This window comes from Ammospiza caudacuta, chromosome 8 (assembly GCF_027887145.1).
Source record: "Ammospiza caudacuta isolate bAmmCau1 chromosome 8, bAmmCau1.pri, whole genome shotgun sequence".
NCBI lineage: Eukaryota > Metazoa > Chordata > Aves > Passeriformes > Passerellidae > Ammospiza > Ammospiza caudacuta.
Window position 1 is genome coordinate 9119762 of NC_080600.1, and position 24567 is coordinate 9144328.

Here is a 24567-nt window from a genome sequence, read left to right on the forward strand (position 1 = left end):
TCTCATCCCACCCCCTGCCATGGGCAGGGACTTCCACTGTCCCAGGCTGCTCCAAGCTGGCCTTGGACACTTCCAGGGATCCAGGGGCAGCCACAGCCTCTCTGGGCACCCTGTACCAGGGCATCACCACCCTCACAGGCAAGTTCTTCCTCAGTTAATGATTTTTAAGCATCTTTTCTTGAAAATTATCTGTTTCTCTAAATTAATTAGTTGATCTGGGACACCTGATAACACCTTCAATAGCAGTGTCTGGGGTTCAGTGACAACATCAGTTTAACACCCCTAATAGTTAACAGAAGATAACATTTTAAGTAAATGCTGTGAAATCTTTTTGAGAGGTGTTTCAATATTTCTGCAAATGGTTCAGGGAAACAACAGGCAACCAAGCAGAACCAAACAGCAGTAGCTGCTTTTGCTCTCAAATCAGAAATGGCTTTACCTGGGAGGTTCTGTGACTGTTTCTCACAGCCCTCCTGTAATGATAACAAGCATGGGAGTGTCCAAAGATCTCTGGTAAAAAAGATGTCAGCAAGTGCTTCACCCAGCTGGCACCTGCACAGCCTTTAGGGGGATAAAGCCCCTTTCTTCTGCTCTGTGCTAAGCTGTGAGCTGAGGCTGAACCTGACCCAGCATGGCTATCCCTGATCAGCCTGGGCAAGGCTCACTGGAGGGAATTAATTCAAGGAAGGGAGTAATTCTAGGTAGGGGATTGAAGCTGGTTCTGTTTCCTCCATAGTTCCAGTGTCTCAAGACCAGACTAACTCTGGAGCAGTTATTTTGTGTGGCAGTGTTCCAGGAGAACTGCATCTTGGCTGATGCAATCTCTGCATTCTGCTCAGGACACGGAAGCTGTGGCCTGGTGTAAAGCTGCACGTTGGTGTGGGTTATTTAGGGGAAGTGAATAAACACAGGGATGCTCTGGTGCCCCTGTCTGTGCTTGCTGTGCTGCCTGCAGCTCCTGAAGGCTGCCTTGGCTGCCAGGGTGGCACAGGGCAGGCAAGCAGCAGCTCCTCAGTGCCAGCCCTGCAGTGCTGACAGAGCTGCTGGGCAGGAGCACTTCTGGCCTGGCCTGGCCTGTCCTTTGGCTGAGCTGCCAGCAAAGTCTGGGTAGCAGCATCTTGGTGTCTTGTTGAGGATAAGTCTGTGAAACACAGCAGAACAAAGCTTTCCCCTTTTCCTCTTTAGGCTATTCTGTCCTTCAGTGCTGGAAGATCACCAGCAAATGGGGCAGATGTGATGTCACATTAATTGGTATTTATCAGTTTGGCCCCATGTTCTATTTCTGCCTTTACTTTGATAGAAAGGTTTGAATCTTTGATGTCTAAGGGGACTGCTTTGTGTTTAAAGAGCCAACAAAGCAGGCTTTAATACCAGCTTAAAAACAACAGCAAGGGGTCTTTGGACAGCTGAATAGTACTGGCTTGGGAATGGGCAGCAGTGTCTCAGTGGAACATGAAGATTCAGTTGTTTTTAATAGCAGTGCAGCATGTTCTATCTTTTCAGACTTGTTTGATTTAAATTAATGGTAGTTTAACTAGTGTTAAATTGCCCTTAAAAGCAGAAGAACATTTTGTGTGCAATCAGATGGAAGAAGGGGAGGAAGCCTCCCCACCTTTATTTGTTTTTTTTCCTACGGAGAAGATGCACTTTGTGTGCTTCAATTGAATTGCCAGCAGGAGGGCTGGGCTGATGAAGGAGCAGAGAGCCGTCAGCTCCCGCTGCCTGTGTGCGACCCCGCTGCCATTCCCTGCTCCGAGATGCCGAGGGCCACGGGGAGGCGGCGTCCCAGGGCTCGTGGTGCGGCAGGGGTCGGGATTTCTGCCTCCAGCGGGGTGGGGACAGCTCTGCTGAACGCCTGGGAGGAGCTACGGGGCAGCTCCGCCCTCGGCTGCCTTCCAGAGCCTGCCCTGCGTGTCCCGGGGTGTTCCCGAGGCAGGGATGCTCCTTCCCAGAGAGGTGTGGGCTGCCCTCGCGGCTGTGCCTGCCCGGGGACACTCACTGCAGCAGGGCAGGGCTCCCTTCTCGAGCCCTGCAGCAGAGCAGGTGCACAGTGACAGCAGGGTTAAATAGGGATTAAAAAACAGAATGTGAAGCAGCAGCTAAGCTGGCTGTCTTGCTCAGCTCGCTGGACTGATAAAAATGTACTTATTTCTACAGCTAGTGTGGGGCTGGGTTAATTTCCTGATAGTTTAGGGAACTGCCTCTTCTGGGGGCTCAGTTGCCATAGGAAGGCCTCTGAGCTGAGGTTTTTACATTGCCATCCACAGCTGTGTGCTTCCCAATCCCCTGAGGGGGTCCCAGTCTCTCTGCAGGGTTTGTGCTGGGTGCTGCTGGCAGCCTGGCCAGGGAAATGGTTCTTCCTGCTCAGCTGGAAGTGTCAGCTTTGAACAGCTGGTGCCAGGAGAAACCCAGAGCAGCTATAGTTTGGGTCTAGCTGGAATTCGTGGTCTAGCAAAATTTAATTCTGCAGCACAAAGGATCTCAAGGAACATTTAAAAAAATGGTGAGCCTTTTAATTGAATTAAATATTAATATGGATAATGCAATCAATGCTTTATTGATTGCAATAGCCACAATAATGTTTAATTCAATAAGTCTGCAGTGCTGGATCTTTTTCTTCCCTTGTGCAGCAAGGGAATGCCATATGCTTTGCCTGGCTGTGTCCCCCAGGCTTGTTCAGGAGAGCAGGAGGTGATGGGATTGGGAGAGGGCAAAGGAGCCAGGCTGTGCTGGGGGTTGAACTCCTTCATGTGCCCTCAGGTTGGCTGTGTAATGCCAGGGTCACTGGCATGGCTGGATTCAAACCAGCTGCTCTTAGCAGCATGCATCTTTCCTAAAGCCCTCTTACAAACAATATTGTTATTAATGCCATATTGCCCCTGACCCTGTGTGCTCCTGGAGCCCCTGCCCAGTGCAGTGCCTCATTCCTGCCCTCAGCAGCTGAGCTCCAGCAGCTGTGTCTGTCAGAATGGGAAGATTTTCCACCCTCAGCTCACTAACGTGCTTCTGAAGAGGTGCCAGGTTCTGGTTTTAAACCCAGCCGAGCTTGAACAATTTTATCTGTGGTTGTAGGCAGAAGGCTTTTATTAAATTAAAGTCACAGTTTTGTTTCACTGCAAAATCAGAGGCAGATGTTCTCCTCAGCTCAGTCACTCACACTACAATATTTCTGGCCTCTGCTTCTTTGCTTGCTGTGTACTTGTTGCACAAGGTGTGGTAAAAACATCTGGGAAGAGCCTGGAATAAACATTTGGGGTTTTTTCCAGTGATGTCTTTTAGAGAGTTTGATGAAAGCACCCTTGACTCAGTAAGGAGAGATGTAGGAACTGCCCATAGAGAATTGGCAGCTGCTGCAGTGCTTGGGGCTCAGAGTAGCCTGTCCCTACCCAGGCTTGGATCCTGGAAGCTGCAGATGTGGTGTCCCTGCCATCAGCAGCACACCAGGCTTGCCCAGGGAGCTGGCTGGGTGTCTGTGCCTACCCTGCACCCTGGGCCAGCCTGGGACACTCAGGCTTTCACCAGTCTCTGGGGCCCCTGAGGAGATTCTCACCAACAGGCAGAGGTCAGGATTTGATTTGGTCTTGTTGCATTCCATCTACACTTGTCAAATCCTAGGAAAAGCCCCTAACCTTGCTTTGATTTCCTCCTTACAGGGCCCATGTGTTTCACCACAAAGCCTTATTGGTGTGCAGGGAATCTGGGTGCACAAAGGATGGGCTCAGCTGCAGTCCATCCACCAGGACCAGGTTTGGACACAGGTTCATGTTTTCTCTTGGTTTTGGGAGCATGCAGTCAGGTACTTTGGGCAGGATTTGGACTGAAGGACAGGCTGTGAATGCAAAATGCAGTAGAAGCTCCCAAATTCACACATCAATGAGTGAGTGATCAGGTGCAGCAGCTCCTGCTGTGGTTGTTGCACACTGTGATCCACAAGCTGGAAGGAGCCACAGTTCTGAAGGCCAGGCAAGGCTCTGGATCAGTCTCTGGATGGCACCACAGGGAGCTGTTAAATTGGGGGTGGCACTTGCACTGCAGGCATGAGCAGTAATGTTTGACCATGGCAGGTAACCACACCTGAATGCAGCAGGGAGAGAGGCTCCAAGCTGGCCTGGGGATGTGCTGCATAGTCCCACACTTAATTAGGGCACATTAATGTAAGTATTGCAGCTTTCTTTGTGTATTATATATTCACTTCTGGTCTCATTCTTTCCCCTTTCTCTTCACATCACTGAAAGAAAAGCACTTTAGTCTTACAATTTCAAAGCAGATGACACAGCAAGTGAAAAACCCCTCAAATAAAGGCATTAGAGGCTGGTCTGTCTCTTCATTGCCACGGTCACTTTCACCTCTTCTGTTCCTTCTTCACTCTGTGTCCAGGCTGCTCCTGGTATTTCTTTCATCTTCAAAGAGATGATATTAAGGATAATTTTGTACCTGCTGGAGGAGGGAAATCATTGTTTTGGTGCTGCCCAGCCCAGCACAAGAACTTGGGAAGGAGCTCATGTTGCACTGCCCATCAGCATTTGTGTGGCAATGGAAGGGGTTTTATGGAAGGCTCTGCTCTTGGCATGAGCAACAAAATTCACCTGCTAAAGGGGCACTGCAAAGCTCACTTTGTGAATCCTCACCTCCCCAGAGCCTGTTCTGCAGGGTTTCTCTGCCCAAAGCAGATGGGAGAGCTCTCTTTGATCATCTTGCACCTGTAACCACCTTTGCATGGGTTCCTGCTGTGCCCACTCCAGAATTTTGGCCTCATTCCCTGCATCAGAGCAGTTCCACACTCTGCTTCCCAGGTGTTTCCCTCTAATGCATTCTGCATTAGCAGCTAGTATCAGGAAATCTGGTACCAAAAGGTTAATGTTCATCCATTAGTCCTCTTCCCCCCTTCTTCTTTGTGTGCAAGTAGAAGACAACCAGTTTCATTAAATACATTAAGTCTGGAAGCACTTGAAATTCTGTATGTGCAGAGCTCTGGGGCTGTTAATATTGTCCTAAGCACACAGGTAAAATGGGATTTGTGGATGTTGAATGATTCCTTTCAGGTGTTTCCAGCCTTCACAACCTTTTCTTCCTCTTAAAAGGAGTTGGGGGTTTTGGAGACCTGCTCAGGATTACTTGCTTGGCATCTCCTCCTTCTGTGTGGTCTCTCAGCTATGGCAGGGTAAAGGAGGAGGGATTTTAGGGAAGTTGGGATGGTTGTGTGGGCAGCTGAGCTGGCTTTGACAGGCAGACTGTTCCTCCAGCTGCAGCAAGTGGTTTTCTCCTTCCTCTCCCTGAAGCCAACATGACAATTTCTGTCCCACTAATTAGAGAGAAGCTGAACCCTGTGAGTATCTCACTGCATTCTCTGACCTGCATTTTAGACAAGGAACTCTGTGAGTATCTCACTGCATTCTCTGACCTGCATTTTAGACAAGGTCAAGCTGTTTCAGTGAAAAAAAAATCTATTACTCTAACAATCCCAAGTGGCAAGTGGGAGGACTGGAGGGGGCTTGATGTTTGTTTTGCCTCCTGATGTGTTTATGATTTGAGGAGTGTGCCACATGCTCTAACTGAACCCTTGTGTTTGGAAAGGCAGTAATGTGGGTGGTGGTGCTGTAAGGCCTCCTGTCTCTGTGTGTGTTGGGATTGCACAGCAAGGTTTGGGCAGCAGCTGGAAGCTCCCACAGGAAGGAGTGGCAGAGACAGCCTGTGATGCTCTGATGCAGCCCCCACTCCCTGTCTCCCTTTGCCTCTGGGGGAGAGAAGGTAGACCAAAAAACATCTGTATTTTTAGGTGAAATGGGGACAGGCAAAGCAGGGTGCATGAGCAGCAAGTTCAAATGCAGCAGAATCGTGGCCAAAAGAAAAGAAGAAAGTTCCCACGGGCTTTAATTTCACTTAATGAGGAACCATTCACAGTGTTCCATTTCTGATCCATATCTTTCCATTCCTATTCTAATGGTAATTACTGTAGCAGTTTATTAACAAAGAAATCATTTGATAGCTTTCACATGATCCCATACTTCAAGTATCTAACAACCTATTGATTCGATAGCTTGGCAGCCTTCCTGATTGAGGGGCTGGAGTTTGATTTTTTAAATCACTTTGATCGTCTCACATGCAAAGGATAATTATTTTTCTGGTTGAAACATGGGCTGGATTGCAGAATGATGGAATTTAAGCATGTCCTTGTGTGGGATCCCTGTTGCACCCACAGTCAGAGTGAGCGGTGTCTGTGCTCTTACAGAGGGCTGAGTTACTGCAGTCAGGTGTGCAACACACCTGCACAGAGGGGATTGCAATATTTGTCACTACTGAGTGTAATTATGCTGCCCAGAGAGCTGTGGATTCCCCTTCCATGGAAGTGTCCAAGGCCAGGTTGCATGAGGCTTGGAGCAACCTGAGACAGGGGAAGGCGTCCCCAAGACAGTCTGTAAGGTCCCTTTCAACCCAAACAATTCTGTGGTGATTCTTTGATCTCTTTATGGAGGGTTTTGTGTTTGCACCTGTGTGCCCTGCTCTGCTGAGCCCCAGGTGTGCAGGGAGCAGGTTTTGCAGTGGCATTTTGGCAGCCCTCCCTTGTGCTGCAGACTCATGGCACTGCTGGGTGATTCTCCTGCCCTGCTCTCTCTTGCTCAAGGTGTTTGGGGAAGTTTCCCTGGACAGCAGCTCCCACTGGGACAGAAGACCAGGAGCTCCTGGAGGGCTGTGAAATTTGTCAGGGGGGACTCTGCCAGAGCACACGAGCCCAGAATTGTGGTCCAGCCCCTCAGAGACAAGCAGCAGCCAGTCTGCAGTGTCCAGGGATGGCTGGTTTGTGTTTCACTGGGAGCAGTGTGTGGCATAGGCTACTTGTGCACGATGCTTTCATACTTTTTGAGAACTTCTAGGAGATTGTTCCCAATTTTATTGGAGGCCAGTGTGGGAATTGTGTTTCTACTGTTCAGTTGGGAAGCTTGGCTAGAATTGAGCAGTTAGACTTGGACCAAACAGCTTTTGTCACATCATGAGCCCTTCTGAAAGGAATGAGGGGAACAAAATGGATGGAAGCAATTTGCTGGAAGTTTTCTCATGCAGGTTTGGAAAGAACAGAAACATCTGGACCTCCATGAGGAGAACCTGCCACCTGTGCTCTCTCAGGGCATTCTGTGCACATGCCCCAGATGGGTCCCTGAACTGGTTGGTTAATAATTTATACACTTCTGGAACAGCCTGGATTGATCATGCAATGCCCAGGTGACCCTACACCCTGTTGGGAATAAGGTGCTGGGAGAACTTGAATTACAGGTTGGTCATTTTCTCATCTCATATATCACAGACTGAAAGCTTTATGACTTCAGAGCTTACTGTATTAATTTTATGCATGAGTGCTTTATTTTTTGCCATATGAGATATATCACTGGCTTACTAGAGCAAAATATCATTAGACCTGGAGAAGGATTTGGTCACTTAAACTTTGTCACCAAGGATCATTGCACACAGATTATGGAGGGCTGTACTGTGCCATTTCTCATGTGTTTATTAAGTGATTATAAATATCGAGCTGTGTGCCTTCAGGGGACACTTGAGATCTGAGGCTGCAGCAACATTTCTTTGAAAAGGTGGCACACACACACACACACACACACACACACACACACACACACACACACAGAGTGATTTGTGCCTCAGCAGGGTTTGCCTGGTGGGAAGGCAGAGGTCTGTTCCACCTGAAGGAGCTCTCCACTGGTTTTAGGCATCAGTCACAGGTTGGACTCGATGCTCTCAGAGGTCCTTTCCAACCAGAATGGTTCTGTGGTTCTGTTATTGTGCATTTTCTGACATCCTGCTGGCTGCCATTGAGGTCAGGATCCTGTGGCACCCAGGCTCCAGCCCATGCCTGAGCCCTCAAGTGAATCAAAGCACCCTTCAGCTGCTTTGGTTTCCTCCATCTCAGCTCAGGATGTCAGTCTTGGAAACACCACAAACCTTTCAGAAGTGCTGAGCCTACGGTGTTTATTGTTTCAATAATAACAAATGGAATTTTTATATGAACCCATAAAATGCAGCTGTTCACCCTGAACATTCCAACTCCTCCTGCACAAGCCATTTCCTAGCATCAGGTGATAGGACAAGGGGTGATGGCTTCAGACTGGCAAAGGGCAGGTTTAGATTAGAGTCAGGAAGAAATTCTTCTCTGGTGAGGCCCTGGCACCTCCAGGGTGCCCAGAGAAGCTGTGGCTGCCCCTGGATCCCTGGGGGTTTCCTGGCCAGATTGGACAGGCTTGGAGCAGCCTGGGATAGTGGGAGGTGTCCCTGCCCAGGTGGAATGAGATGGGCTTTAAGTTCCAAGCCAGGCCATTCCATTGCCCAGTCTGAAGCAGTGCAGGACCATGGCTGACCACACCAGAGCTCTTCCACTCCTCAGTCACCAAGACCAAAGAGCAGCCCCCATCTCCAGATTTTCCTTTCCATTTGCTGCCAAGATCCTGCTGCCCAACCTGATCCCTTCAGTCAGGTTTTCCAAAGCACTGTGTTCCTCTTCAGTCACTGCAGTAGGTTTTATTTTCCACAGAAAATTAGCTTGTAAAGCATCTGCAGGAGAGCTGGTAAAGGCTGAGCCTATTCTGGAAATGGATGCTTCTTTAGGTCCCTTCTTTTCAAGTAAAATTTTATATTAAAATCTTTCCTGCTGGATAAAGCACAAGCTGGAATTGTAGCTGTTCTCCATTTCTGGATTTCCACCTATAGCTGAACAACTCAGGCCCACCTTTGACTCAGTGATCCACAGAAGAAAACACAAACCTGCTGTCTGCCTCTTAAAAGTTAATTGATGCTTCTGTGATTCACTAATGAAAAAGACCAAGATGAGAAATAGGTGAGCAGTAAAGAGCTGCATAAATTCACCAACAAAGCTGACAGAAGCCTGCAATTGTGTTCTGAGCCTGAGAATACGAAGAAATGGGGTTAAAATGATTTGTGCCCAGGAGAAGGAAGAATTTCCTTCTGTTACATGACTGCATGTAACTTTTATTAGTTTGATGATGTACACAGGGACTATTTCTCTTGGAAATGGCTTTTTGGTTAACATTTCATTTTCCTCCCCAAAGTTAGCTCTCTTGCAGTGATAGGAAACACAGCTCCCTGCAATTTCCTAGCCCCCAACTTTATTAATGGCACTTGTTGTCATTGCAAATGATCTATTTCAGGCCAGGCCACAAAGCTCTTGTTTTGCAGGTGAGTGAGCCCTCTGCCCTTTATTGCATAGCATCTCCACAGCAGGGCAAGGATGAAAAATTGCTTAATAAAAAATAGCAAGAATAAAGCTCATGATAGGTTGCATTGATAGTTTTATATCAGCTGCTGCTCTTTAGGAATTGGAGTCTGTGCACTAATTTGATGTCATTAAATTATCCTGGGTTTTGGTGTGACCTCTCTCAATATTGCATTTCCAGCCTTTGGTATTGCCCAGTGCATCCAAACAACACCTGCAAAAGTACCAAGGTCACTCCTGCCTGCAAAAGGCACCAGTTTCCAGGGCTTGAGAGGTGATGCAGATGACCTGGCAGTGGATTAGGATACATTTATCACCAAATAGACATGAGAAAATCAGATGGAGTGGCCTCTTGCCATGGGAATAGTTTCCTGTGGGGAATGGAGCTTTTAAGACCATGTCTTGGGAATGGGGAGAGATTCCTGCTCCTGTTGGTGCTGGATCTTCTCATGAGGCCAGTTTTTACCCCTGCATCTTCTCCAGGAGCAGGTTCTGGTCTAAATTTCTGTTTGCTTGAAGGGAATGTGACTCGGTTGTTTTCATGTTTCTTTTTTTTCCCATTTTCTAACCTGCTTGGTTTCTCTTTTCTCTTCATAGGTAACAGAAAGGCTTTAGCTTCAAGGCTTCCCTCCAGCACTGGTGGCCCCTGCACATGGAGGTAGCAGAATCTTTGCTATGTGTTGTGCTCTACAGGTGTTTCTATTCTCAAAAGAGTGGTTTTAGTCTCAAATTTAAGGTCAAATGCCATGGTTGGGTAACAGTACTTGAAGAGTGTGCCTGACAAAATGACAGAACAAGTCTGTGGTGGATGTGGGTGGATTTCTCAAAGCCACTCTGTGCCCTGCTCATGGTTAGAGGTGCAACAGGCCGAGCCTGGGTGGTGACACTTCCCCTGCTGGGGTAATTCCTCCAGAGGATGCTTTAGTGGTCAGGAATTCAGGTGTGTGTCCACCTAAACTTCTATTTCTACACTGACCTAACCTGCAGCATCTTGTCTCCTATCTGGGAATTTCTTATTTCTGCCCTTAACATGATTTCACAGAAGCAAATTCCTGTATTTCTGCCAGAAGGCATCACACTCGTGGGTAGCATACAAACACTGGGGGAATTTTGGCCTAGGAAATGATGGCTTTGGTTTGGGATCCACTTTCTCAAATCCAGAAGTGTAGGGGGATAGAATATAAGAAAATAAAGATGGTGTAGAGAGTAATCTTACCCCTAAGGAGTTGTAGCTGGGCCAATTATCAAAGATTAGGAGCAGGCCTGACTTTAACAGGCCACAGATGAGAAGAAAATGCTATAAAAGAGTGGGGTGGCTGGGTGAGAAGGGAACTGGGGTCAGTTGGCTGCTTTGGGAAGAAGAAACAGTCAGTGCTCTGAGGAGCTGTCCATGAGAAAACGCCAAGGTATGAAACCTTTGTGATAAGGAAACAACAATATGGAACCCTGCAATAGGATGACAACACAGAAGGATGCAGAGAGGTGGGACTGCAAATGATGATTTGGTCCCCATGCTCCAGCTGGATGGAAATCAGCCTTGGATCTTCTCAGAAGCACCCAAGAGGAGCAGGCAGGGAACCCCCATGGTCTCATGGCAATGTGGTATGATTTTAGGGCTTGTCTTTCCCATCCCCCTGCTGTCTTGCCTGAGGCACCTGCACCTCCTTCTATTTATTGTTTTTCATGCTGCTGACAAAAGCCAGTGGGATTTAGGATGCCTTTTAGGAGGGCTTAAATATCCCAGGAGCTTCCCAGCAGGATAACAACCACACTTTATTATCCAGGCACGTCTCCCTTTGCTTTCCCTTCAGCTGGGGGGCAGGGAGGGGCAGTGCTGTTTGTTTGGGAATGCAATTAGCCCAAGTGCTCGGGCCCATGGCCAGCCAGGAGGATAACCTTGAATCCAGGGAAGTTAGGGGAAATGTAAAGCCATCTGCAGCTGCAATGGGTCCCCACACACCCCTTTGGCTCTCAGCTTCTATTCCTGACAATAAAGTGCCAGAAGATTCGCACTGCAATGGGAAATTGCTTCTTTGGATATCACAGTATCTTGACTTAGCAGTGCTTTAACCTTGGCCTCATGCTTCCTGTGGGGCCTGTTTGCTGGGCTGCACAAGTGCCCACAGCAGCCAGCAATGTATAGGATTTTCCATCTGAGGAAAATTAAACCCCAGAACCTTTACCATCCTCTCGTTGCCAGACATGCTCTACCTGCATTAACTTGAGCTTAATGGACTGCAAAACGAGCCTTTCAGCCTGTATGGGAGTGGGTTATTTGCAGCAGAGCAAGTGCCTCACATTTTTATCTCTTCCCTTTCCCAAAGCTTTTGTCCTTTGGAAAAAAAAAAAAAAAAAAAAAAAAAAAGAGAGAGAAAAGGCAAACACAGCCAAGTTGTAGGAAGAGAGTTGGGCCCTAGGAAGTCCAGAGAACTGTGTGGGCAAGGCAGAGGGTGCAGCCACAAGTCAGGTAAGTAATGAAAAGAGCAGTGACCATTGCTCCCTGTCTCTTAAAACCAAACTGATGTTTATTAGCCAAGATCTTGGTGGCAGTGTTGGGGATGGTACAAACACTCCAGACCAGACTTTTCAGCACACCAGCTGAACTCCTCACCGTGGGCCTTATTTCAGCCATCCCCAAAGTCCTCCAGGTAGGACCTGAGGCTGCAAAAGACAGAGCCTGGTGCTGGTGGGCTGCTCCTGTCTGCAGGGTGCACTCATCAGCTCCCCTGTTGCACAAGGGGTGATGGTTTTACACTTTAGACTGGCTGTAAGGAAGATGGTTTCTGCAGTGAGGGTGTTAGGCCCTGGCACAGGCTGCCCAGAGGTGGTGGCTGCTCCATCCCTGGAAACATTCAAGGCCACGTTGGATGGAGCTGTGAGCAGCTTGGGCTGATGGGAGGTGTCCCTGCTCATTGCAGGGGGTTGGATTAGATGGACTTTAAAGGTCCCTTCCAACCCAAACTATTCTGTGAGTCTGTGATCATCACACATTGTTTGGAAAGGCAGTTTAAAGCCTGGTGAGCCCCCTTTTTCACCTGCTTCCTTGGAGTTTTGCCTTCCAGATTTCCAAATCACAAGATTTTTTCCCAAACTCCCTAGGCTTGGATTTGGCTGTTTCTCCAGACACAGAGCCAAGGCACCACTGAATCCCTGCAGAGACAATCCATATGTGTAACAGGATAATCCCTGTGCAGCCTGGGAGGGACAATGGGCTGCTGGTTGCTCTTCAAGCTCTCATGGGTTATCATTGTCAAGACAAGCAGCATGGAACATTGTGTGTGTTTAATGACCAAAAGTACCTTCAGTGTGTCCTTCCAGTGCCAGATGCCTTACAGTCTAAATGAGGATCTTTAATAGAGGCATTAATTATTACTGAGACCCTGCTTTGTCCCACTGAAACAAGTCTGATAGCTCACACTTGCTCTGCCTCTCTCCTCCTTTCCCCAGATCCCCATCTCCTGTGTCTGATGCCAACACCAGAAAGGCTCCTGTCACCTGGCTGCTTGGGCCACCAGCATGGGGTGCTGTGCAGAAAAGGTCAGGCACAGCTCCAGGGCTGCTCCATGAGCTGAGGATTGGGAAGATAGCCCTGAAACTGTCAGAGGGCATCACTTGGGGCTGCCATACCCACACCATCGCCTTCTTTTGTGGGAAGCCCAGTGCCAAGAAAATATCAGCTCCCAGCTCACAGGGATGCAGGTAACTAATTGAAATAATTATTAAATGCAGATATCTCTTCTCTGTGAGGGTGGTGAGGCCCTGGCACAGGGTGTCCATGGAAGCTGTGGCTGCCCCTGGGTCCCTGGAAGTGCCCAAGGCCAGGTTGGTCAGGTCTTGGAGCAGCTTGGGATAGTGGAAGGTGTCCCTGCCCATGGCAGGGGGTGGAATGGGATGATTTCTGAGGTCCCTTCCAACCCACACCATTCCTGATTCTGTGAAATAGTGGCTCCAGGGGAGCCAGCACAGTCAGAGGATGTGAACTGCTGAGAAAGGAGAGGCTTTGTGTGGAGCAGCCACGGATAAGACCCAGCTGTCTGTCTGTCCAAAAGATGAGGCCATCTCTGCAGATGGGTGCAACCATCACCTGCCCTCAGGGACAGGACCAGTCAGTGCTGGCAGGGGTGGGGGGAAAGGATGTAAGAGAACAGTGCAGAAGGTAATCCCCCCCTGAGGAGCTGCAGCTGTACTGATCACCAGAGATCAGGAACAGGCCACAGCTGTGCCCAATAATGATGAGTGCTATAGAAGGGTGGGTGAGCTGGGTGAGGAGGGCATGGAGTTTGTTGGCTGAGCTGTGGAGAAGGAATCAGTGCTGTGAGGAACTGTCCATGAGAAATCACCAAGAAGGTATGGGAGTTTTGCAATAAGATGACAACAGGCAGGGGCACCATCTTGTTCTGTGCCATCCCAAAGGAGCCTGACTTAGCTTTTGTGTTGGGTTCTGTCTTTCCTTCCAATTTCCTAGTGTGTAATTATCCCTTCGTCTGTGTGGGGCTGAGCAAGCTGGCATCTTCTGAGAGCAGAGCTTTTTTAGGTACTGGACTTAGTCATGTAAAAAGATAATTTCTCTTAAAAAAATAAAAAAGGTAATCTATCTGCAAGTACAAATGGTATGTTATTGTATATAATTTACCATATGGTCTATATACCATTTAATAGTCCATGTGGTATGTTAGATGGCTCTTGAAAGGTTCCAACCCAACTCATTCTATGATCCTAAATATATAAATACAGGCAATTCCTTTCCATGCCTTCCATCTCCTGTGTTTTAAAAGCTGAGCTTCCCAACACAAGGAAGCTGGATTCTTGATAAATTTTTCATTTTCTCTATTGACCTGCTGTTGCAAACCCATGTCCTTTTGCTGTGTAAAGGGCATTCATTTGCCCTGTATCCACATGGGCCCTCTTTCCCCTTTACCAAGCACCAAAGAGAAACACTTTATTGCTCTTGCTGTGCTGGAATGTGGGATTTGCTTTTACCTCCAGCAGAGCTGTGGCTGCACAGGGGTTGCTGCAGTGGGTCTGTTCTCCAGGGATGGTCACCAGGGCACTCAGCTCAGTGTGTGCCACTGGAGCCATGGTGTGCTGCTGCCTCAGGAGCCCTGGTAGGGTGGAGAGTACCCAAAGGTGGGGATTTTCCCAGGCTCAGCCTGGTTTGGAGTGTGCTTTGCAGCTTCCTGGGGGAGAAGGACATTGCCCTGCTCTGCTCCAGAGCTGAGTCACTCCCCCTGGGGTGTGCAGGAAATAATTCTGTAATTATAAAACAATCTTGACTAATGGCATATTAATGAGGACAGGGAAAGGTGATGCTCCTGGGATGGGCTTCCCCACTGCTAGGAGAAGGAGGAGGGAACTGTACACAGCTGCTGCATTTGGGGGGCAAAAATGGCATCACATCAGCAAGATGTGTGAGAACCCTAAGGTAGGACTTTTCCTGACTCTGGGTCTGTTTCTTCTGCAAAATTCTTCTGCAAAATTCACTGTTGTTAAAATTCACACAGCTCCTGCTGCAGGTGTTGCCTCTGAGCTGTCCACTCTCTGACCTGCTCTCTTGCTCCAGTTTGAGTCCTTTTGGCTCCCTGTTCCAGCCACATCTGCTAGGCTGTACCATTGCTATCTCCCCTCATTTTTCCAACCCATCACCTCTACCTTCCCCTACTTTCTGCCCTACCAAGCCCTCCTGCTCTTCTTCACCCCTCAGTATCTTCCCTCACCTTTATCCACCTTCTCTCCTCCATCTCCCACAAACACCTGATGTATTTTCAGGAGTGTCAGCCTGGGGGCATGGGCAGGATGGTGCCTACAGAGGGGGTTGTGCTCTCCCATCTGATAACACATGTACCAGGCACCTTTCCCTTCAGCTGGCAGCCTCTGGAAGCCCAAGATGAACCTTTCAACAAGATTAAAGAGATGGTATTAATTGCTATCGATCACGGGTCAACAAATTAAATTGCATCTGCAACTGCATCTCTGAAAGGTTTAAATGAGAAGAGTAGTTAATGGCTCTGGCTGGCCCAGAGCTGTGATTAATTAAAGAAAGAAATGAACTACAACACTAAAAAAAAAAAAAAAAAAAAAAAAAAGGAGGAGATTGGGATGAGAATGACATTCTGTGGTGTATCTGGAGAGTGCCTGATGGGCATTCAGTTCTGGTTCCACCCTGGCAATGGTTTTTGGGGCTACTGGCACCCCAGTGCTGTGGGGACACTGCCCACCTGTGACTGGCAACTCTTCCACATAAACAGTGGAAGGTTTCCTAGAAAATGATCAGTGCTTTTCCCTTCTCCCTGTGGGATCCCTCAGTGGGACTGTCTGACACTGCTGGATTTGGAAAATCAGTTTCCCTTCTACAGCCTGAGCCACAGAGCCCTTGCAGACACTCTCATGATGGATCTGCAGGGCTTTCCCTCCTGTGACCCAGAGCATGCTCCTGCTCCCTGTGAGGGGTCCTTGGGGCAAGGGGTCCCCCTCCATCTGCTGCCTCTTCCCATGTTTTTCCACAGAGTGAAGGGCAAAATCCTGAGCATTCCCCTGTTCCTTAGCAATGTCCCTGCTCTTCCCATGCCAACCCAGCAGTGCAGCATCCCCCTGGCAGCTGGGACCAAAGTACTCCTGGGTGGGAACAAGGGTGCTACTGTGACTCCTTGGGAAATAATGAAGTAGCACAGCATGGAATGGAGATGGTGCTTAATTAATAATGAAGAAAATAATAATATGTGGCACGTATAGTGCTGTACTTGTTCCAAGCACTGTACAAACATTAACTACAGTAATTAAGCTGTAATTAATTAGAGTAACTACTAATCAGTGTAAATAATGATGCATCTGGAGGTACCAAAAGGAGTTTGTGAACTGAAAGCAAATTTCCATGTTCAGGAAATGGTATCAAATATAAAATGGCACCAGTAAAAGTAATAAAAAAGCAGATGGAGGTTGAAGTGAGAAGCCTGGGAGCCGTGTTGGTCCATGGCAGCTCCACAAATGGGAATCCTGGTTTGGCAAAGCAAAACTTTTAGTGAGTTACTGCTGAGACACCCCCTGAGCAACCCATCCCATCCATGGCATTCTCATGGCTACTTCCAGGCTTCTCATGTGCTCTTCCCACCCCAGCTGCACTCACCAACACTGTGAAGAGGCAGGGACTGGAGCAAGGGGTGAGATGGGGAATTGGGAGCTTGAGGAGCTGATGATCAGCTGAGTAAAATACACCACAAATATGTAATTTTGGGGTTGTTTTGCTGGTTCACACACTTTATATTTAACAAAATAATTTTTTAATAATATAGTATTTTACACATCAAATATTGTTTCTAGGACCCCTCCCTCCCATTTGTACAGATTTTTTTTTCTCACTAGTTTCAGGCACACTATTGTTTGTAAGTTTTGAAACTGGATAGTCATTGACAGGCAACAGCTTACAGAGAGATGTGGTGATGATGTCTGGAATGGTACCAGCTGGGCCTGCAGGGAGCCAGTGCTCAGCCACAGGACAGCACTGCTGTGCTGAGAGCTCCTCTCACCCCTGCCCTCCAGGGAAACACCAAAATGGGGGAGAAATGGAAGTATAAAGGCATTAATTAGTGTGTATGAAGTGAGCCTGATGTGCTGATCTGCTTGGGTGAGGATGCTGTGGGGAGGATTTGCTGCCATCACTGGGAGCAGTTGCTGTACTGGAGCCTGAACTGAACAAAATGAGCACCACCCCCATGGATGGCACTGACCAAAAAGCAGGGAACCGAGCGTGGACAGAGATGGGAAAGGCCCCTGTGCTCGCCTGGCCAGGCAGGCAGGGAGGTGACATTGGTGGCCTTTCTTTCACAGTATTGCCTGGGAGCTGCAGCCTGAGAAAGGAGGAGGTACCAGTGCTGGAATCCCTTGGCTGCTGGGGAGCTGTGCTCCTGGCAGGCAGGCACAGAAAGCAGCTGCTTTGGAGGGACAGCCCTCCCAGGAGCCCAGGCCTGCCCTGCTGCTCCATGGCTGGCTCTGTCCCCAGCTGTGTGGGTGCTCCCAGGGAGTGCCAGGGCAGCTCCCTCCCTCTGCAGCAAAGGGTCTCACCTGCCAGTGAGCCAGTTTAGTGCTGCCACAGCCATGGGACATTCCTGGGCACCTCCAGAGTGGGGTGATCCCATATTTTAATTGTCACCTGCTCTCACTGAAGGCAATGGAACTCTGCCCTTGCCTCCAGTGAGAGCAGCCTGGGGATGGGACAAGGCAGGTGAGCACGTGCTCAGCTCAGGAACCAGGGACAGACTGGGCCCTCTTCCCTCTGCTCCACCACTGATGCCCGAGCCAAGAATCACACATACAAGCCACGTAAGATTTTGCTTTCATGGAGCACTTGGATGGCTGCCCCAGCCTGCCCATGCAGCTGCTGTGGGCCCTGCTCCCATCAAGGTCACATTGACTGTGTAGGTGTCTTCAACTTTATTGTCCCCACTCAGTGGAGAAAGTGTTACACAGATACAGCTTTGTGTCATGGCTGTCCAGTCTATACCTGTGCATCTACCTCAGTCCTGCTGCAGGTTACATTCCAGTTGGGATTTTTTTAAACCCCCCATCCTTTGTAATTTCTACCTCCCTGCTGTCCTTAGTGCCCCCTGCACTTACAGACACAATCCAAATGCTCCACCTCTTGCTCCACTCGTAGCTGTATTGTCCCGATGATCCCAGCTTAGGAAGAGACTTAAAAAAAAAATCACAATAGCAAAAAAACCTTCAAATAAATAACTGTGAAAAACCCCAGGATCCACACTGCAGGAAGTGAGAGCAGTGACTCCATCGGTGCCTTGCCAGGCCAGGAACATGTGTGGGCTGTTTTCCTGCTGTCCTCCCCTGCCAGCTCCAGTGACTCCCACAGCAGAGCAGACACCTGGGAACAGAGTGTGTACAGAGGGACAGGAGCTGCAGGGGACACGGGGACACTCTGCCCCACAGGGACCCAGCTCTGTTCATGTGGCACCCGCACAGGGCTTGCAGCTGGCAGGAGGTCGGACACGTGGGCAGCATCGAGGCCATTCCTTCATCATCACCATCATCACCATCACTGTGAGCAGGCTGTTGGCCAGGGGCTGCTACAGAGCCTGCTTGCCCTGGCACTCGCGCTTGGAGCACTGTGCTGGCTTCCACCAGTCCCCGTTGTGGCAGTGGCAGATGTTGCAGTCGTCCACCTTCACCTCGATGCCCGCGGGAATGATGGTGGTGCCCGCAAAGCAGTTGGGACCTGTGGAAACAAACGGGGGACAGGATAAATACTCTGTGTTTGCATGGGAGCAGGACTGCCCTAAGCCTGGCACAGGCAGGGATCCACAGGGGAACAGGATAAATACTCTGTGTTTGCATGGGGCAGTGCTCTGCCCTGAGCCTGGCACAGGCAGGGACCCAGTGCCAGCCCCTTGCTGTGCTCTGGCCATGCCACCAGCACTGCTGATGTCTGCAGCAATGCTCTCACCTTGCTCAGTGCCCAGCCCTGGACCCACAGCAATTCCTTCTCAGTTTTTGGTTGCACTCAGGCACTAAAGGGGAAAATGAAGGCCTCAAAACTTTCCTCTCTGTTTCTAGAGCAAATGGCATTGGCAATCAGCTTTTTCTACTTGGCTGACCACTAATTTAGTACCTCTTTCTCAGATTTTGGCTGCAGGATGGACAAGACCATGAGGACACAGCCCAGCCTTCCCTGCTCCAGTCTGGTAAAGCTGCAAGGAGCTGCAGGGACCAGAGCCAATCCATCCCCTAAGGCCATTGGCAGCCATGCTCCAACACCAGGTAACCCCAAGGACCTCCACCAGCTTGGAGCTATTAACCAAAAATTATGTCTTACATCACCTCTCCAATTAGCTTTCTGATAAAATCTTGGTTATTCTCCTCAAGAGTAATTCCTTTAATCTGCTTATTATTGCTTTGGGATTTTTTAATTTATTTTTTATTCTTTATAACACAATATCAAAGCTGAGCAGCAAGTCAGCAAGGATCTTATTTCCCAGTCATAGAATGGTTGGGTAGGAAGGAATCTTAAAGCCCTTTCCAGGAGGGCTTTCATAAAAGCCCACAAATATCCTTTCATAAAAGCCCCACAAATATCCCCTGCCCATTGTCCCCCTGCAAGCTCTCTCCTCTTCACTGCTTAGTGCCAGGAATTAATGTCAGAGCCACACAGAAAATTCAAGGCAGTCACACTGGTGGCATGGAGGAAGCATAAAGACATTTGAAAAGTGTTTTGTGGCTCGAGTGCTGCTCTGAAATGTCACCCTTTGACTGGCCACCAGTTTTAATCCATGTCTCCAGTGCATGAGGTGCATTCCAAAGGTGAGAGCATGTACAGACATGGAGTTATGGGCAAGTTGTTCCTTAAGGCTTAGGCTTAAGGCTGGGAAAGGGCACTGGGGTCCCTTACAAGGCTGGAAACAGGCTGAGCTGCAGCCAGCCCAGTGCCAGGGTGCCAGAGAGCTGTTCATGAGTGCCCTGGGTCAGTGAGGTGCTCCTCAGGGCCCTTTGTTGAACAGGCCACGAGTCTGGCAGGGCTGGGCTTAGCCAGACAGTTCAGGGTGCCTGAGTGTCTTTCAACACCCTCCTGCCTTCATTAAAGGCCCCTTCAAACATGGCCTGCTCTCACTTTCACAGCAAAAAACCCCTCCTTTTCATTGTAATATAAACAAAAAAGCTCCTGGAGATTCAGGTGGCAAGGAAAGGGGAAGATCATCTTCCCTCTTGTTGCCCTGTCTGCTAAGCAACTCATTTGAGAGGCCAGTGCTGCCTCCATACCCACACATGCCTCCAGACACAGCTTTGTCTGGGTTTACAGCCCTGCCAGCCCATTCTGGGGAAGCTGGCACTGAGGGAGCCAGCAGGGTTTGCTCACTCAGGTGAGCCAGCTTTGCCTCCCAGACAGGCTTTGGGGACCCAACACCTCCCTCAAGGGACTTTGGCACCTCAGTGGTGCAGGGACCATGGTCAGCCAAGGGTGATGGGGTTGGGACTGGCTGATGGGTGCTGCCAACTGGGAAAAGGTTATTTTTCCTTCATCCTGCTTATCTGTCCATTCCTTGGCTGCCCTTTCTCCTCCCAGCAGCCCCAGGTCTCTTCTCCCTGCTGAGCTTCCCCAGCAGGTCATATGGAAATAAAATAATTAATAAATACCATTCATTAATGCCCCAGGACAGGGAGGAGCAGAAAGCAGACACTGAAGCAAAGAGGAGATGGATGAGGGGGATGTGCTAAAACATCACCTGCACCTCTGAGGTCCCCACTGGAGAGGGGATCCCTTACTCTGGGGACATGGGGCAACTCTGCAAATCTGTAATTGAACACTAATGATCTGCTCCTCAGTAATTAAACACTAATGATCTGCCCCTCTGTAATTGAACACTAATGATCTGCCCTTCTGATCCCTGTTGTGCCTGGAAGGACCTGCCAAACATCTCTCTGTCTCACAGAAGATCCTTGGGATACTGCCCCCATCCCAAAGGGGGAGAATGACAGCTGTGGTGGGTAAATCCCAGGCACTGCCAAACCAGCCCCACTGCAGCAGCACTGAGCACCCCTGGGCTGCCCAGGGAGCTGCAGCCAGAGGCTGAACTGAGGGGAAAATCACAGCAATTGGGTTTGTTTTCTTCTTGGCTTTTGGCAAAATGGAGGAAAACATGACCCAGGGCTCTGCTGACATCTGTCCTCCTGTGGGAAGTTCTGCCTCTCCCCAGACAGACTTTAGTACTTTTAATTTGGGCCAGCACTGCCACTGCTCTGGGCCTTTTCTTTCCCAGCACTCCCAAAATAGCCCCTTCTGCATTGCCTGAGTGAAATGGTTTCTTTTGCTCACCCAGTGAGCTGGACAGAGCTTTATTGCATCCTCCCTCTGCCACTGCTATCCCCCATCCCTACAGAAACATGGATTTCTAACAGAAGGCAAAATTTCCACACTGCATGTGTGATAACTGAACTTCAATTCCCACTGCCTGAAATCCAGTTTTCCAGCACAATCACTACCAACCAGCCTCTCCCCCTCTGCTTGTTTTTTCTCCCCCATTTAACTTCTCCCACCTTCCCATGGAAAACTGGGTCCTGTTTGTCCAAACTGGGATGCAGTGAGCATTGCACCTGCAGTGAAGGTGTGAGGAAGAGGCACTCAGAGAGGGAGCACTGCTGGAATTCAGGTGCAAATGTGCCATGGCACAGCAAATGCTGCTTGGCAGGAGCATAAGTCACCAGGGAGTTTTCCAGAAACGTTGGGATTTATAGAGCTGGCAGCTACTGGTGGAGATAACCTCCAGCACCTGGGGATCTGCATGGCTGTGCCATAGTTGTTTTTTTTTTTTTTTTTCTTTTTTGTGCAGTAGAGCTCAACAGACTGTTTTAAATTCTCTAATATTCTTTTTCCCTCCCAACATTTCCAAAGCTCAGGGCCCCAACCCAGCACTGCTGAGGACTGGCCTGAGCTTTTCCCACCGTGGCTGCTTGGAGGAGCTGGATGAGAGCAGGGTCCGCCAAACCCCCAAGGAATGACACAGAACAGCAGCATGGGTTTTTTAATTATCATTCAGAGGAGGACACTGCTCAGAAATATTTGATGACATGTCAAGAACATCAGGTTACTTAGGATAATAGCAGCAGGAACAAGAAGCTGCTTGGGGCAAGGGCTCTTGTCCTGCTCTCAGCAAAAGCATCTTAAACCACGACTGTGATGATAACAGGACACTAATCACCCTTTTCCTTGCTCAGGGAGACTGATGGGAGAGGTTTGCTGCTCCCACAGACAGTGTAATAGTGAGATTTGCTTTGCTTAACATGGTTAATACTCATAAAAGCCAGCAGCACTCCAGGCTGTTTGCTAGAACAGCTGTGAAGATTTTTATGGAGATGTATTAGGGACATTCAGATGCTGGTTTGATGGGAGAGATGTAAAAAAAATCGTATTTGGTTTGTGGTTTGGGGAGAATGATGGAAAATTCTGCAACCATCTGCTGAAGACCAGTACTTGGGTGATGACCCTGCTCCACTGCAGCCCTGTTCCAGAGGGAATTCAGGGGCCAGGCTCTCTCCAACACCACGAGCTGATGCCTTGGAGCCACTCTGTGAGATCAGCAGGGTCCCCCCAGCTCCCTGGGACTCCTCAGATGGGTTTTACTGAACTCAGCAGCTCTGCCTGTGGCTCTCAGCAGCTCTGAGTTAGCTCTGTGTGTGCAGAGAAGCAATAAAAGGAAATCAAATGTTAATCAAACAGCAAGCACGGATCACTTCAGGCCAACTGTGATATTCAGATGTGCCCTGAATAGCATCTTGCCCCAGACACAGCTCACAGTCTCCACCAGAACATCTCATTGTGCAGCCTCTGATTCCAGCAAGAGCAGAGGCTTCCCCTCAATAAAACATGTCTCCTGCCACTCTGAGAGCCTCCCCATGCCTTTAGGAAATATTAAAGCTGACTCCAGGAGAATTTAGCTCATTCAGTCAATGGATTCCATCAAGGAGGGAGAGAGGTGCTGATGGCTATGCTTATCTGCCCAGTTAAGACAGCTGCTAAACAGCAGCTCAATTCAGCAGCCATCCCTCAGGCTCCCAAGTGGTGTGCCCCACTATTGAAGCTGCAAGGGATAAGTGCAAAGCTGTGCTGTTTCCTGACAGTGTTCAGGAATGGAGACATCCTGGAACATCCCCCTGGACGCTCACTCAGCTGAATGAGGCTCAGTGATTTTGCTTTTGGAGCTCCACCATGAACACAACTGGGAATGGGGCTTTGCTGCTGGCAGTGAGTTCTGCCTGGGGAGATGTTTCTGCTGAGCATAGCCAAGTGTCTTCCCAGTGGGAAGGCAGATTTTCCTCTGCATGTTTCCATAAAAACAGGCCTCTCCCAGGCTTCACCATGACCATCCCACACCACAAACCATGCAGTCTCCAGCACTGGTGTCTGGGACTGAAACAGGGACCAAATGAGGATGCCACTTGGAATCCACACAAGGATGCTCGTGGATCCCCAACAGAAAAAGAGGAAAAACACAACAGAATCCCCAGGCTCTGTCACAGAGACAAGAAATTGCCTGTGCCTGCATCCTGGGACTTTTCCATGTCTGGGCTGAACTCTGTGCTCAGAAGGAAAAGAAAACCATCATCTTGTTTTTAATGATGGCTGCCATTTCTGGAGGATAACACCACTCCTCTCTGCTGATCCTGCAGGATCTTTTCAAATGTTCATGTAGCTCTGGCAATGCTATTTATGCGATCACTTCAGATTGCAAGAAAAGAGCTCAATTTGTGGCTTTAATTAAGGAGCTGGGGAGGGAAGAAGTCCTGTTTTCACTCTGCTATGCAGAGTGCCAGGCCCATCTCCCTGGGGAAAGGAGGCAGCAGGAGAAGCAGGAGGTGAGACATAAAGAAATCAGCTGGTGATGCTGAGCTCTGCCCTGCTGAAAATTAAATTTGGTGACACTCTGCAGGGGCAGCTGAGAGCCCCACCCATAGAAAACAACCCTTGAGCTTTCTTGTGTTAGAAGGAGGCCAGAGCTGGAGATCTGGCTGGGAGCATGGCTGAAGCCTGAGGCTGCCATGATCCCAGGATGTGGGGCAGTGAGTTCCCACCCCAGGAACCCCTGGCTCTGACCCACGTCTGCCACTCCTCAGTGGTGGCAGGAGGGACAGCACCGTGCTGTGGCAGGTGTGTCCATGTTCCCCAGGCTGCAAAGGACACAGCTCCTCCCAGTACAAACACCAGGAGAAAAGAACCCCCTGGACTCAAAGTCCATCATCACCCAACCACCCAACCACCACAGAGACTCCTGCAGGGCTGCCAACGGGACTGCTTCAGGTGAGTGTCCCCATCAAGTCTGGAAGCTGCTTCTCAGGCAGCAGTGAGCTCTCCTGTGGTGCACAGACTGCATCACTGCATCAGCTGCCCCCTCAATAAAATCTGTATGCTGCTCCATTTGCAGGAGGCACTAAGAACTGAATCTGCCAATCCATGCCAGCCTGAGTGCCACAAATTAAACCTCCTTCCCTCCAGTGGCCAGTGGTGGCTCCAGCACCCTTCCAAAAGCTCAGGAATTGCTCTGTTCCCCTTTTTTTGGCTTGCTGTTGATATTTTCAAGTACCAAAACAAAGCCTTGGCCTCTGTCAGTTTAACCCCATTCCCCCTTGTCCTGTGTGGCTCCCATCTGTAGCAACAAGTGTCTCTTCCTTGAGGTGACCCCAGCATGGGAGGTTCACTCTTCCCCTGCCACCCTGCCCAGCCACCCAGGGAGAGCTGGCTCTGGCTGACAGCTCCTGGAGTCATCTGCTGGTGCCTTCTAGATGTCCAGGAGCTTTCAGTCATGTGCACCACTGCCCCAAAGAATTCCACTCCTCTGAAG

The 24567-nt window shown here is 49.2% G+C and overlaps 1 protein-coding gene across 1 annotated transcript in view; it reads right to left on the reverse strand.

Annotated features, from left to right (window-relative positions):
- Positions 1–17724: 17724 nt before the first annotated feature.
- Positions 17725–24567, reverse strand: part of VWC2L (von Willebrand factor C domain containing 2 like) — a 41402-nt gene continuing 34559 nt past the window's right edge. The window contains exon 3 of the mRNA XM_058809892.1: positions 17725–18455. Within this exon, the coding sequence (XP_058665875.1) occupies positions 18307–18455 (149 nt within the window). The 3' untranslated portion in view covers positions 17725–18306. The remainder of the gene's footprint in view (positions 18456–24567) is intronic.